This window comes from Rhinopithecus roxellana, chromosome 12, assembly GCF_007565055.1.
Source record: "Rhinopithecus roxellana isolate Shanxi Qingling chromosome 12, ASM756505v1, whole genome shotgun sequence".
Taxonomy (NCBI): Eukaryota; Metazoa; Chordata; class Mammalia; order Primates; family Cercopithecidae; genus Rhinopithecus; species Rhinopithecus roxellana.
The window spans coordinates 47,211,578-47,224,139 of record NC_044560.1 but is presented as its reverse complement, the minus strand read 5'-3'; the positions used below and the strand labels follow the sequence as shown (position 1 = coordinate 47,224,139).

The following is a 12,562-nucleotide window of genomic DNA, read 5'->3' as shown; positions in this document are numbered from 1 at the left end:
TTATGCACATTGACTTACTTGTTAAAGATTAAATTGATTTGGCTTGACACTTTTTTATGAATTTACATAAAAATTAACTGTAATCCCCACACTCTGGGAGGCCAAGGCAGGAAGACTGCTTGAAGCCAGAAGTTTGAGACCAGTGTGGGCAAAAAAGCAAGAAATTTGCCTCTACAAAAAAAAATGAAAACAAAATATTAGCCAGGTGCCATGGCGTGCACTTGTAGTCTCAGCTACTCGAGAGGCTAAGGTAGGAGGATTGCCTGAGCCCAAGAGTTCAAGGTTGCAGTGAGCTATGATCACACCACTGCACTCCAGCCTGGGTGACAGAACGCAACCCTATTTAAATAACCAAATTAAGTCCATGTGGTAAAGCACTAAACTGAAAGGAAAACTTGGAAGAGAAAGCTGTCTCTTTCTATAACTAGCTGCAGGATCAAATAATTTATTCCTTCCTGGATCTCAATTTTTCTTACTGATTATAATGAAGAATAGAATAAGCTGATCGGTACAGTATTTTTAAAGTTTTAATGTCTTCTATGACTACAAGATTTAGATACAAAGACCTCAGCTTAAGCCACTACAAAGTATCATCAACACACTTTTCTATGAACTATCTGGTCACACAAGAAACTGTTTTATTTACTTTAAAAAAAAAAAAAGGCCGGGCGCGGTGGCTCAAGCCTGTAATCCCAGTACTTTGGGAGGCCGAGACGGGCGGATCACGAGGTCAGGAGATCGAGACCATCCTGGCTAACACAGTGAAACCCCGTCTCTACTAAAAAATACAAAAAAAAAACTAGCCGGGCGAGGTGGCGGGCGCCTGTAGTCCCAGCTACTCGGGAGGCTGAGGCAGGAGAATGGCGTAAAACCCGGGAGGCGGAGCTTGCAGTGAGCCGAGATCTGGCCACTGCACCCCAGCCTGGGAGACAGAGCGAGACTCCGCCTCAAAAAAAAAAAAAAAAAAAAAGATCAGCTATAAAGATTTCAACTATTTAGATCCATATTCCTTTGCCAAATTAAAAAAATAAAATAAAATAAAACCTAAGACAGGGTGTAGTCGCTCACGACTATAATCCCAGCACTTTGGGAGGCCAAGGCGGAAGGACTGCTTGAGGCCAGGAGTTCAAGACCAGTCTGGCCAACATGGCAAAACCCAGTATCTACAAAAAAAAAAAGAAAATACAAGAATTAGTTGGGCATTGTGGTGCACACCTGTAATCCCAGCTACTACTAGGGAGGCTGAGGCATGAGAATTACTTGAACCCAGGAGGCAGAGGTTTCAGTGAGCTGATATCATACCACTCCACTCCAACCTGGGCAACAGAGTGAGGCTCTATCTCAAAGAAAAAATAAATAAATAATAAAACCTGTTTTAAGCACCCACATACACATGTATAATGTGCCAATTCTAATGTATTTCATTATGAGTATATTATTGTATTATTAATTATAAAATTACATATCTTTTAAAATATCCCATACTGGATGGGAGGTTGAGGCAGGAAGATTGTTTGAACCCAGGAATTCGAGGTTGCAATGAGCTATGATCATGCCACTGCACTCCAGCCTGGGCAACAGAGCAAGACCCTGTCTCTAAAGAAACAAAGTAAAATATCCCAATACTGGGAATTTTTTTACTCAGTAAATATGTCCATGTCCATTTGTTCATAGATAACAGAATATGAAACCTAAAATTATGAGTTTATTTCTCTGCTAAGAAATATCCTGAAGCTGGCTGGGCACAGTGTCTCATGTCTGTAATCCCAGCACTTAGGGAGGCCGAGGCAGGAGAATAGCTTGAGCCCAGGAGTTTGAGACCAGCCTAGGGAACAAAGTGAGATCCTGTCTCTATTTGTAAAAACAAAAATTTAGAACAGGCAAATTCAAAAAGACAAAAAGTATAACAGAGGTTACCAGAAGGTAGGAAGAGAAGGGGAAGGAAGCTATTACTTAAGGGGTACAGTATTTTTGGAGTGATGAAAAAGTTTTAGAAATAGATAGTGGTGACAGTTGTAAAATATTCTGAACATAATTAATGCCACTGAACTGTACACTTAAAGATTAAAGTGGCAATGTTTATGTTATATATATTTTACTGTACAAAAAGCTATTATCTTATTTGTACTTATTAATGTTATAGTATTAATGTTTGCAATTTATAAACTTTTGATTTTGTTGGTGTAAAATGTAATTTGTTGGTATATACTTAGGTGGCATTCTACTATGAATAAAGGGAAAAAAATGTGGTTACCAGTAAGTACTTTATCACCTCAACTTTAGCAATTGATATGACCCCTCATTTAACAGCACTGTCAGTGAAGTCATGCTTCTTAGGTAACTCAAATATTTTATAAATTTCAAATGTAATGAATGAATTAAGAAGTGAAAGAAAAAAAAGAGCATTTATATCAATCTACGCTTTCTCTATCTAAAAGACTTCTGAGTTCCTCCGTACAAAGAATGCCAACAATAACATCAGCAAGATCAGATCATCTCCTGCAAACCTACCAATCTGGTGATAAAAGTCAAATGATTCTGCAAGTAAAGGATAATGCAACCTGTATCCATCCCAACTCCCCCAAATAACTAATACTTTCTTAAAAGTCAGACTACATTTTTGTATCCATATTTCACTTTTGTGTGTGATTAATTTTAAGATGATGCTATTAAAACCATCTGATTAGTCACATTTTAATTATCAAAATTCCTACACAGTGCCAGAATTTATGCATTCAGAACACCTGACTTCATTTGATTTAAAGAATTCTTAGTATTAATCATAAATGACCAATATAAACACTATTCTTTAAGAAATGAATAAGAGTCACCATTTACATCCTGAGGAAAACACAGCTTTGGGATTTGTCTCAGAACCAGTTTAAGATATTCTTTGTTTTGAAAATCCTCTTAAAGGCACTAAAAAAAAATCTACCCACAAGGTAAGTGAACTAAGTGAAATCTACCTAATTAAGGTCACATGACAGAGTAAAAGTTACGAAAATTATCAGTCACTTCGGTTTTTCAATTTATTTTCCCAATAAATCACACCAAGGTTAAATAATGACACAGGGAGCTATTTGAAGGATTTGGTATCTATAAAATGTCCTCTGTGGCCAGGCACAGTGGCTCACGCCTGTAATCTCAGCACTTTGGGAGGCCGAGGCAGGGGGGTAACGAGGTCAAGAGATCGAGACCATCCTGGCCAACATGGTGAAATCCCGTCTTTACTAAAAATACAAAAATTAAATGGGCGCACTGGCGCATGCCTGTAGTCCCAGCTACTCAGGAGGCTGAGGCAGGAGAATCATTTGAACCCAGGAGGCGGAGGTCGCAGTGAGCCAAGATTGTGCCACTGCACTCCAGCCTGGGCAACAGAGCGAGACTCTGTCTCCCTACCCCTCTGCCCCCACCCCCAAAAAAAAACACACACTCCTCTGTGGCTGGGTGCAGTGGCTCACAACTGTAATCCCAGCACCATGGGAGGCGGAGCCAGGCAGATCACCTGAGGTCAGGAGTTTGAGACCAGCCTGGCTAACATGGTGAAACCCCATCTCTACTAAAAATTAGCTGGGCGCGGTTGCGCATGCCTGTAATCCCAGCTACTCAGGAGGCTGAGGCAATAGAATTGCTTGAACCCGGGAGGCAGAGGTTGCAGTGAGCTGAGATCGTGCCACCGCACTCCAGACTGGGCAACAGAGTGAGACTCCATCTCAAAAAAAAAAAAGTCCTCTGTTTTTATATATTATTGTCCTACATCTAGCAAACTATCAAGTATACCAGCTTTTCCAGCATTGGTAGTAGATTATGGCAATTATGCTGTTAGTCCTTCTTTTGATCAAAAAGGGATAGGCTATGTCTTTGACCAAACAAACTGGCTCACACAGAGATGATTCCATAGCCTTGGCCATATTTTGGTCTAAACTGAAAAGCTTAGGCTTTTAAAAATGTTTGTAAAATGTAAAGATTTTTAAAAAGATAAAAATTAAGGGAAGTGTTTATTAGGCTACAATCCCCAAGGAAATATTTTATTTTATTATTATTATTTTTTTTTGCTTAGGCAAAAGCACTCTGTTGCTTAGGCTAGAGTGCAGAACTACAATCACAGTTCACTCTGGAACCTTGATCGATCTCTCAGGCTCAAGTGATCCTCCAACCTCAGCCTCCTGAGTAGCTGGAACTACAGGCATGCACCACCACACCTAGCAAATTTTTTAAAAAATTTTTGTGGGTAAGGAGTCTCACTGTGTTGCCCAGGCTGGTCTCAAACTCCTGGGCTCCAGTGATCCTCCCACGTAGGCCTCCCAAATTCTGAGATTATAGGCACTTATCTGGAAATATTTTGTTTCTAAAAATAAATGGAATCTATTATCAGACTATTCTTGGAAAAGATCATAGGTTCCTCTAGGGCAAGGACCCCATGTTATTATACCTAAGTTGGTGCTCACTAAACCAATTTCCAATGACAGCATAATTTATAGTTTATCACATCAACTCTCATTTTTATTCATTACCTCTCAAGTGACACTGTGAAATTTAGGAATTTAGCCCTATTATGTTTTGAATGTTTGTGTCCCTGTAAAATTCCTATGTTGAAGTCTAACCCCAAATGTGTTCATACTAAGAGGCAGGGCCTTTGGAAAGTTATTAAGTCATTAGGGCTCCACCATTCATTAATGGGATTAATGACCTTATCCTTTACACCATGTGGGCACATATAGAAGGCACCATCCATGAAGCAGACAGCCCTTACCAGACACTGAACCTGCTGGTGCCCTGATACTGGACTTCCCAGCCTCCAGAACTATAAGAAATAATTTTCCATTATTTAGAAATAATCTAGTCTAGGCCACACACAGTAGCTAACGCTTGTAATCCCAGCAGTTTGGGAGGCCAAGGTGGGTGGATCATTTGAAGTCAGGAGTTCAAGACCAGCCTGGCCAACATGATGAAACCCCATCTCTACTAAAAATACAAAAATTAGCCAGGTATGGTGGTAAGCACCTATAATGCCAGCTACTCAGGAGCCTGAGGCATGAGAATCGCTTGAGCCTGGGAGGCAAAGATTGCAGTGAGCCAAGATTGCGCCACAATTGCACGATTGTACTCCAGCCTGGGCAATAGGGCGAGACTCAGTCTCAAAAAAAAAAAAGAAATAATACAGTCTAAAGTGTTTTGTTATAGCCGCAAATGAACTAAAACAGGTTCTACAGGAAAACAATGACTTTTTTAAAAACTACCATTTCAGCATCTCATCTTGCTTGTACTCGGCACAAAGCCACACTTTGTATAAGGCATACTGCATACAGTTCCAAATCAGCAAAAATTTTTGAGGGCATACTCTGTTTAACATACTACTGGTACTATAGGAGATTAATAAAAGTCATTTTTCCTCAAAAAATTTATGAGTGAAAAGTCAAATCCATTGTTTAAAAGTTAAAAACTAATACAAAGCAGTATATACAGTATTAGAGTGGCATATAATAAATATCAAATTCATGAAGCATACTTTACCAGTCTGTTAAATGTATTTATAAAATTCATAAATGTTTCAGACATTATGTTACTTTTTTGAATTTCTGCTGCTTATATGGTTACTGGTCCTTTAAGGAAATCCACTCTGTTACATTAATAGGAATGAAAAGCAATTTCTTCCATGATGAACAGAATCTTTAAAAAACTGTGACAAAGAAAGAACCCAGCATACTTCCAATAACTTTCTACATTATAACACTTATTTCCATTTTCCCTCCACACATCCTCATCTTTCTGATTTGTGGCTGTTTGCCTCCACTTAACATAGGAGACTTTCTTTTCCTTTTGTTTTGCAGAATATACATCAGTGATTTTGGTATAATTAAAAATGCCCAGGTCAGGCATGATGGCTCACACTTGTAATCCCAGAACTTTGGGAGGCCAAGGCAGGCAGATCACATGAGGTCAGGAGTTCAAGACCAGCGTGACCAACATGGTGAAACCCTATCTCTACTAAAAATACAAAATTAGCTGGGCATAGTGGTACGTGCCTATAATCCCAGCTACTTGGGAGACTGAGGCAGGAGAATCGCTTGAACCTGGGAGGCAGAGGTTGCAGTGGGCCGAGATCACGAGATCACACCACTGTACTCCATCCTGGACGACGAGCAAAACTCCATCTCAAAAAAAAAAAAAAAAAAAAAAGCCCAGATTGCATGAATGAGGAAAGAGGTTTAAATACAATCAAAAAAAATTCTCATTTTTCTGATAAAAACCTTGTATTGTCTAATCTATCCTTCATGACATGTATAAAAATATAAGGAGGCTGGGGGCAGTGACTCACACCTGTAATCCCAGCACTTTGGAAGGCCAAGGTGGGTGGATCACCTGAGGTCAGGAGTTCGAGACCAGTCTGACCAACGGAGAAACCCCGTCTCTACTAAAAATATAAAATTAGCCAGGCGTAGTGGTGTGTGCCTGTAATCCCAGCTACTTGGGAGGCTGAGGCAGGAGAATCGCTTGAACCTAGGAAGCGGAGGTTGCAGTGAGCTGAGATCGAGCCACTGCACTCCAGCCTGGGCGATGAAGACACCATCTCAAAAAATATATATATATATATTATATGGCATATTATATATATATTTATATATTTATAAACATAAATATATATTATATGGCATATTATATATATATGGCATAAAAGAATGAGTGTCTTTAAATCCTCAAAACTACCTTATGAATAACTATATATATGTAGTAGTTATAAACAATAGTTACCCACAGCTGAAGGATGGTATGCTATACATGTATCACTGATTTAGATTTTCTTGACTGTATTCTATGTATTATTTCATGCCATGCATCATCATTCATATTATCTGTATATTTTTAGGAACAAAAAATAGAACTTCCAAAGTTTAATAACACATAGACAAACTCATAAAAGTATTTTCAGTAAATACAGCAACATGTAAAGCTTACTTTAACAATATGGGCATTACACTTTGTATTGTTTCTATTCAAAGACAAACTATAACTAGACTCTTCGATTTTTGTTATAAACACTGTGAAACAAAGTATGGTATTTTTTATAGGTCTTGAATCCATGCCCGATACATTTATGGGATCACAGTCCAACAGAAACACATTGCTACTCACTGGGAAATAATATTTAATGGCAAAAAAGAAAGAAAGAAAGATGGAAAGACAGAAAGACAAGAAAGGCAAGAAAGGCAAGAAAGAAAGGAAGAAAGAAAAGAAAGGAAAGAAAGGAAAGAAAGAAAGAAAGAAAGAAAGGAAAGAAAGGAAAGAAAGGAAAGAAAGGAAGAAGAAAGAAGAAAGAAGGAAAGAAAGAAAGAAAGGAAAGAAAGGAAAGAAAGAAGAAAGAAAGAAAGAAAGGAAGAAAGGAAGAAAGGAAAGGAAGGAAAGAAAAAGAAGGAGAAGGAAAAAAGGAAAGAATAAAGAAAAAACCCTCCTAAGAAAGAAACTAAATACACGAGAAAGACAATCCAACTAAACAATCAAGACAATAACTAATAAAGACATCAAAAACAAAAAAAGAAATACCTAATAAGAAGGGGAAGAAGGAAGAACGAGGATAATAAAGAGTAGGAGGGAGGGAGACAATAGAAAGAAAGAAAAAAGGAATTAGGAGGAAGGAAGGAGAAGAATTAAGAAGGAAGTCAGTCAGTCAGTCATGGAGAGAATGGGGAAGGAAAGAAAAATTAAAAAAAGAGCCAGGGCCATGCACAATGGCTCATGCCTGTAATCCCAACACTTTGGGAGGCTGAGATGAGAGGATCACTTGAGCCCAGGAATGCTCCTCTAAAACTGATGATGTCAACATCAAATGTGAAATATGTTAAATGACATGAAGAATAAGGCTACCCATCTTATTTGGCTATGCTTGAAATGGATTTATTATAATCTCCCTTGATTTGAAAGCAGTCTAAACTGATCATACCTGTGAAAATGTCTTATTTAGGGAAATTTACTGCAGATGTTTACACACTCTATTTCTTAATGTGATAAACTCCTAATCCCAGATGATCTTTAAGTTAAATAACTAGAGGCCAGGTGCAGTTGCTCATGCTATTTTTACAAATAGCCCTTTGGAAGGCTGAGGTGGGCAGATTGCTTGAGCTCAGGAGACCAGCCTGGGCAGCATGGCAAAACCTTATCTCTTCAGAATATACAAAAATTAGCCAGGTATGGTGGTGCACACCTGTAGTCTCAGTTACTTGGGAGGCTGAGGTAGAAGGATCACTTAAGCCCAGGAGGCAAAGACAGAGGTTGCCAGTGATCTCAGATCACGCCACTGCACTCCAGCCTGTACGACAGAGTGAGACCCTGTCTCAAAAAAAAAAAAAAAAAAAGTATTTATTGTAAAAAGTTCAGGTATAAATGAATCAGAAAGCAGTGGCTGAATCAAATTAGTTCTATAGTTCTATAATTTGATATAACTAAAGCTACAATGCAATAATATCACCAAAGAAAGAACCTAGCATGAAAATATTAACTAAATGGTTCAGTTTCAAAGACACTTTGAATTCTGGGTATCTTAACTCAAAGAATCCCAATAATACATTAAATTCCTTGGATCCTCACTGAAAGTGAGAAACTCATTTCTAAGCATATGTGCACACGTACCTTAGCCTCTTCATGCCTGCATGCCTGTCCCACAGTCAGAGAAGGCAGGATATTTAGTTAGGCATATGTTTACGAGTACAGACAGGAAAATTCCAACTTTAAAACCAAATATTTTCCTTGTTTAATTCTGGTATCTTATTGGTCCATATGCTGCCTCCTCCTCACAGTATGGTATCCCAATCTCCTAGATTGTGACTTTCTTTTAAAGCATAATGATAACATCAAGCAGACAGAATTGAAGAGTGGAAATACTATATGAGAAAGCAGAGCAAAACAGATGATGCTCTAAATGCACACTGACACATTTGCTGAAGATGTTAGGTGCTCCATAAATGCTTGTTGAAATGCTGTTTGTCAACATTGGTTGTGAAAAATTCATCTCTTTCTCTAAGAATCCTCATGAGTTAACCACAATCAGTTCTACATAATTTAACAGAAAACATCTGGTAGCACTTTCAAATGTTATGGACAGCATTTCACAAACCATGCCTGCCCCCAGCCTCACTGCAGCAGGAGAAAATGAGGCTAAGGAGAAAAGCAAGATAAGTTATCAGGAGAGCCCCAAACATGTGTATCATTTGTTTATACATACCTGGTCTACATTCTCAGATTTTCTAAAGAACGCCCCCCCCCCCTTTTTTTTTTCCTTTTTAGCTTAAGCTAGCTGGATTTCAGTTTCTGTAATTTGCAAACAACACAATACTAGTATAGAGGGCCTGTCCAGTGCAAAAGAAAATCTTGTCTCTGCCTCCACAATGTCCATATGTATAACAGAATCCTATCAATGCTTTTATGGTAATTGACAAGGTGACAGTAACTATGAGGAAAAGAAACGGTCTGAAAAACAACCACAATCCCTCTTGGAGACAACATATATTAAAAAGCTTTTGAGAAGTTATTCAGTAAAGAAACTTCTTTAACTCAGTTGAACTCACATTTACAAATCATATTTGAGCATGGAATCTTTTTAAATGAACTTCTTATGTCTTTGAGAACTACTAACTGGTAGAGCACTAGTAAATGAAGACAAATGAAAACAACCATTCATATCTGCTTCCTTGTATACTAATCATTTTAAGTATAACAGGAGATCACAGAACTCAATTTTGAATGTAAAAGTAGTTTACATTCTAGATTGAGAAACTCACCTGCATTGAAATAAGAATGAAATCAATTAGGCTCCCAATTCCACAAAATCCTACAGTGCAAAACTTTAACAAACCTAGAAAAGAAGGTAAAGTCATTTATAATCTGGAAAGTCTTCTAAATATTAACAAACTGTTCCATTTTCCAATAAACCATTATTTTACATATACATAATGCTCTTTATATCAAGAACATAAAACTAACACTTTAAAAAATCAAATCTTCATCTGAAAATGAGAAGAGTTTAAAGGAACCCTCTACATAGAAATGCCAAAAAATAATGTATTAGCTCCCTTAACAAATAAATATTAGTAACTGAAAAAAAACCTCAATATAATCTAACTAAATGTCTAAGAGAAAAGGCCTAAGGAAATAATCTTTAAATCTTAGTACATCAGTTACAAAACATCTTTTAGTCCTAAAATCCTTAATTGCTTATTTAGACTTCATACATTATGTGACCCAAAATTCACTATACATTTGGAGAGTTAAAATATATAAATTGTCATGCCAAAAAAAAAAAAATCAGGAAAAAACACTGCTCTTGTTGTAAAATTGTAAAATTTTATTAGCAATCCAATTACCTTTAATTTATCTTACATATTTCTTTCCTTAAGGATCTCCTGTTTATTAGCTCTATAGTGAAAATCAACAATTCTGTGCTGATCACTATATACAGCTTTGTCCTTGGTCCCAACCCAAGAGCTCAGATGCTAAAATAGATGATAACAGAGTATCTAATATGGGACATCTACAACAATATAACCCAAAAACAGTTGTAAGAGGCGGATTGGGGTGGCCTGGGGGTGGGATGATTAATCTCTTATGAATTTAAACTTGAGTTTCTTACAAGACATCTCATATGAGATATAAAAATGGTATAAGACAAGACTCTTTGTGAAAATGTAGTTCCATATATCAACTACAAATAGATGCCAGCTAAAAATCCTGTGAGGATGAGATCACCTCCCACAACCTGAGAATACACAAATAAGATTGAACTATGTTGGGACATTAGATGACTTCTTCCCCCACATATAGCAGAATAATGTAAGTACAGAAATAACATGGTGGCAATAAGTTAATAACTATTAAAATACAGAAATAACTAAAAATTTTGCTTTTCACTTTCCTCAGAACATTTACTTACCTAACATTTTATCTTTGATTACTATCTGCTGCATAGAAGCCCCATTAGGGCAGGGCCTTTTATCTGTTTTCTTTACTCCTGTGTCCTTAGTGCCAACGACATTGCCTGGCACATAGTAAATGCTCAATATTTGTTGCATAAATTAATAAATATTCTCATATTTCTGCTTCCCAAACACTCCCATCATTCCATCCATTACCTTAATAATAACTCCCTTCGTTTTTTCATTAGTTGCATGGTACTATAGTAGCCCAAAGAAAATTGTCTGCTGAGATTTTATCCACTCAGTGTATTTTCTATTTCCGAAATGTATTCTTCTTCACATAGCATGTTAGTATAAATTTGAGAATGTCATAGTTTTTCTTTCTTCAATTTGTTTATAAAAAAGAACACTGGCCAGGCGCGGTGGCTCATGCCTATAATCCCAGCACTTTGGGAGGCTGAGGCAGGTGGATCCCCTAAGGTCAGGAGTCCGAGACCAGCCTGGCCAACATGGTGAAACCCTGTCTCTACTAAAAATACAAAAATTATCCAGACATGGTGGCATACGTCTGTGATCCCAGCCACCCAGGAGGCTGAGGCAGGAGAATCACTTGAACCTGGGAGACAAAGGTTGCAGTGAGCTGAGACTGCACCACCGGACTCCAGCCTGGGCAACAAAGGGAGACCTTGTCTCAAAAAAAAAAAAAAAAAAAAAAAAGAGAGAGAGAGAATATTAAGTATGGTCCCTCTAAAGTTATATCTTTAACTGCTAATCCATGAAGAATAGGTAATCACATCAGGGCTTTGGCTTTTATTCTGCCATTTTCAAGATTGTTCTTCCTTTTAGGCCACTTCTTTAGAGAAGTCTTCCCTAACATGCCTGTCTGAAGCAGCATGCCACCCTTTCCCTACCCCATAATCCACTATGCTCGGCTACTTTTTAAAATTTTTTGTAGGGACAGGGTCTCACTATGTTGCCCAGGCTAGTCTTGAACACCTGGGATAAACTGATCCTCCTGCCTTGGCATCCCAAAATGCTTGGATTACAAGTCATCACATCTGGCCTAAATTTCTTTTTTTTATTTTTATTTTTATTTTTTTTCTCATACCTCTCAGGGATGAATGAAGGTTTTGATTATAATAACTGTAGTAGCAGAAATAGTGACAACAAAAGTTGTTGCTGGGCTAACATTTATCAAATGTATCTTACCTCGCTTAATTCTTATTGCCCTTCCTATCTGTGTTCATAAAGTATTTTTATATTTTATGAAAATATAAAACCTAAAACAAGGTTAAGATGGCATTATTGGAAACTTCATTACTAAAATCATCCTTTGCCTTAAATTTGTAGAAATAGATAGACCATAGTTAACATCACACGTTTGGAGTAAGATATGCTGTAAGTCACTGTAATGATTAAACCTTCAAGTTTTTTTTTTAACACTGAACTGTTAAGTTTAAATGTGTTACTCCAGGAGTTTCTTTCTTTTCTTTCTTTCTTTCCTTCTTTTCCTTTCTCCTTTTTTCCTCCTTCCCTTCCTTCTTTCCTTTGCAGGGTCTCACTATTTCCAAGGGTCTCACTGTGTTGCCCAGGTTGGTCTTGAACTCCTGGCCTCAAGTGATCCTCCTGCCTTGGCCTCCCAAAATGTTGAAATTACA

General features: G+C 37.5%; 1 protein-coding gene across 1 annotated transcript in view; it reads right to left on the bottom strand.

The window, feature by feature from the left end:
* The window catches only part of TM2D1 (TM2 domain containing 1), a 40,277-nt gene that overhangs the window by 5,562 nt on the left and 22,153 nt on the right, over positions 1–12,562 (bottom strand). Inside the window, exon 5 of the mRNA XM_010370671.1 lies at positions 9,774–9,847. Within this exon, the coding sequence (XP_010368973.1) occupies positions 9,774–9,847 (74 nt within the window). The remainder of the gene's footprint in view (positions 1–9,773; positions 9,848–12,562) is intronic.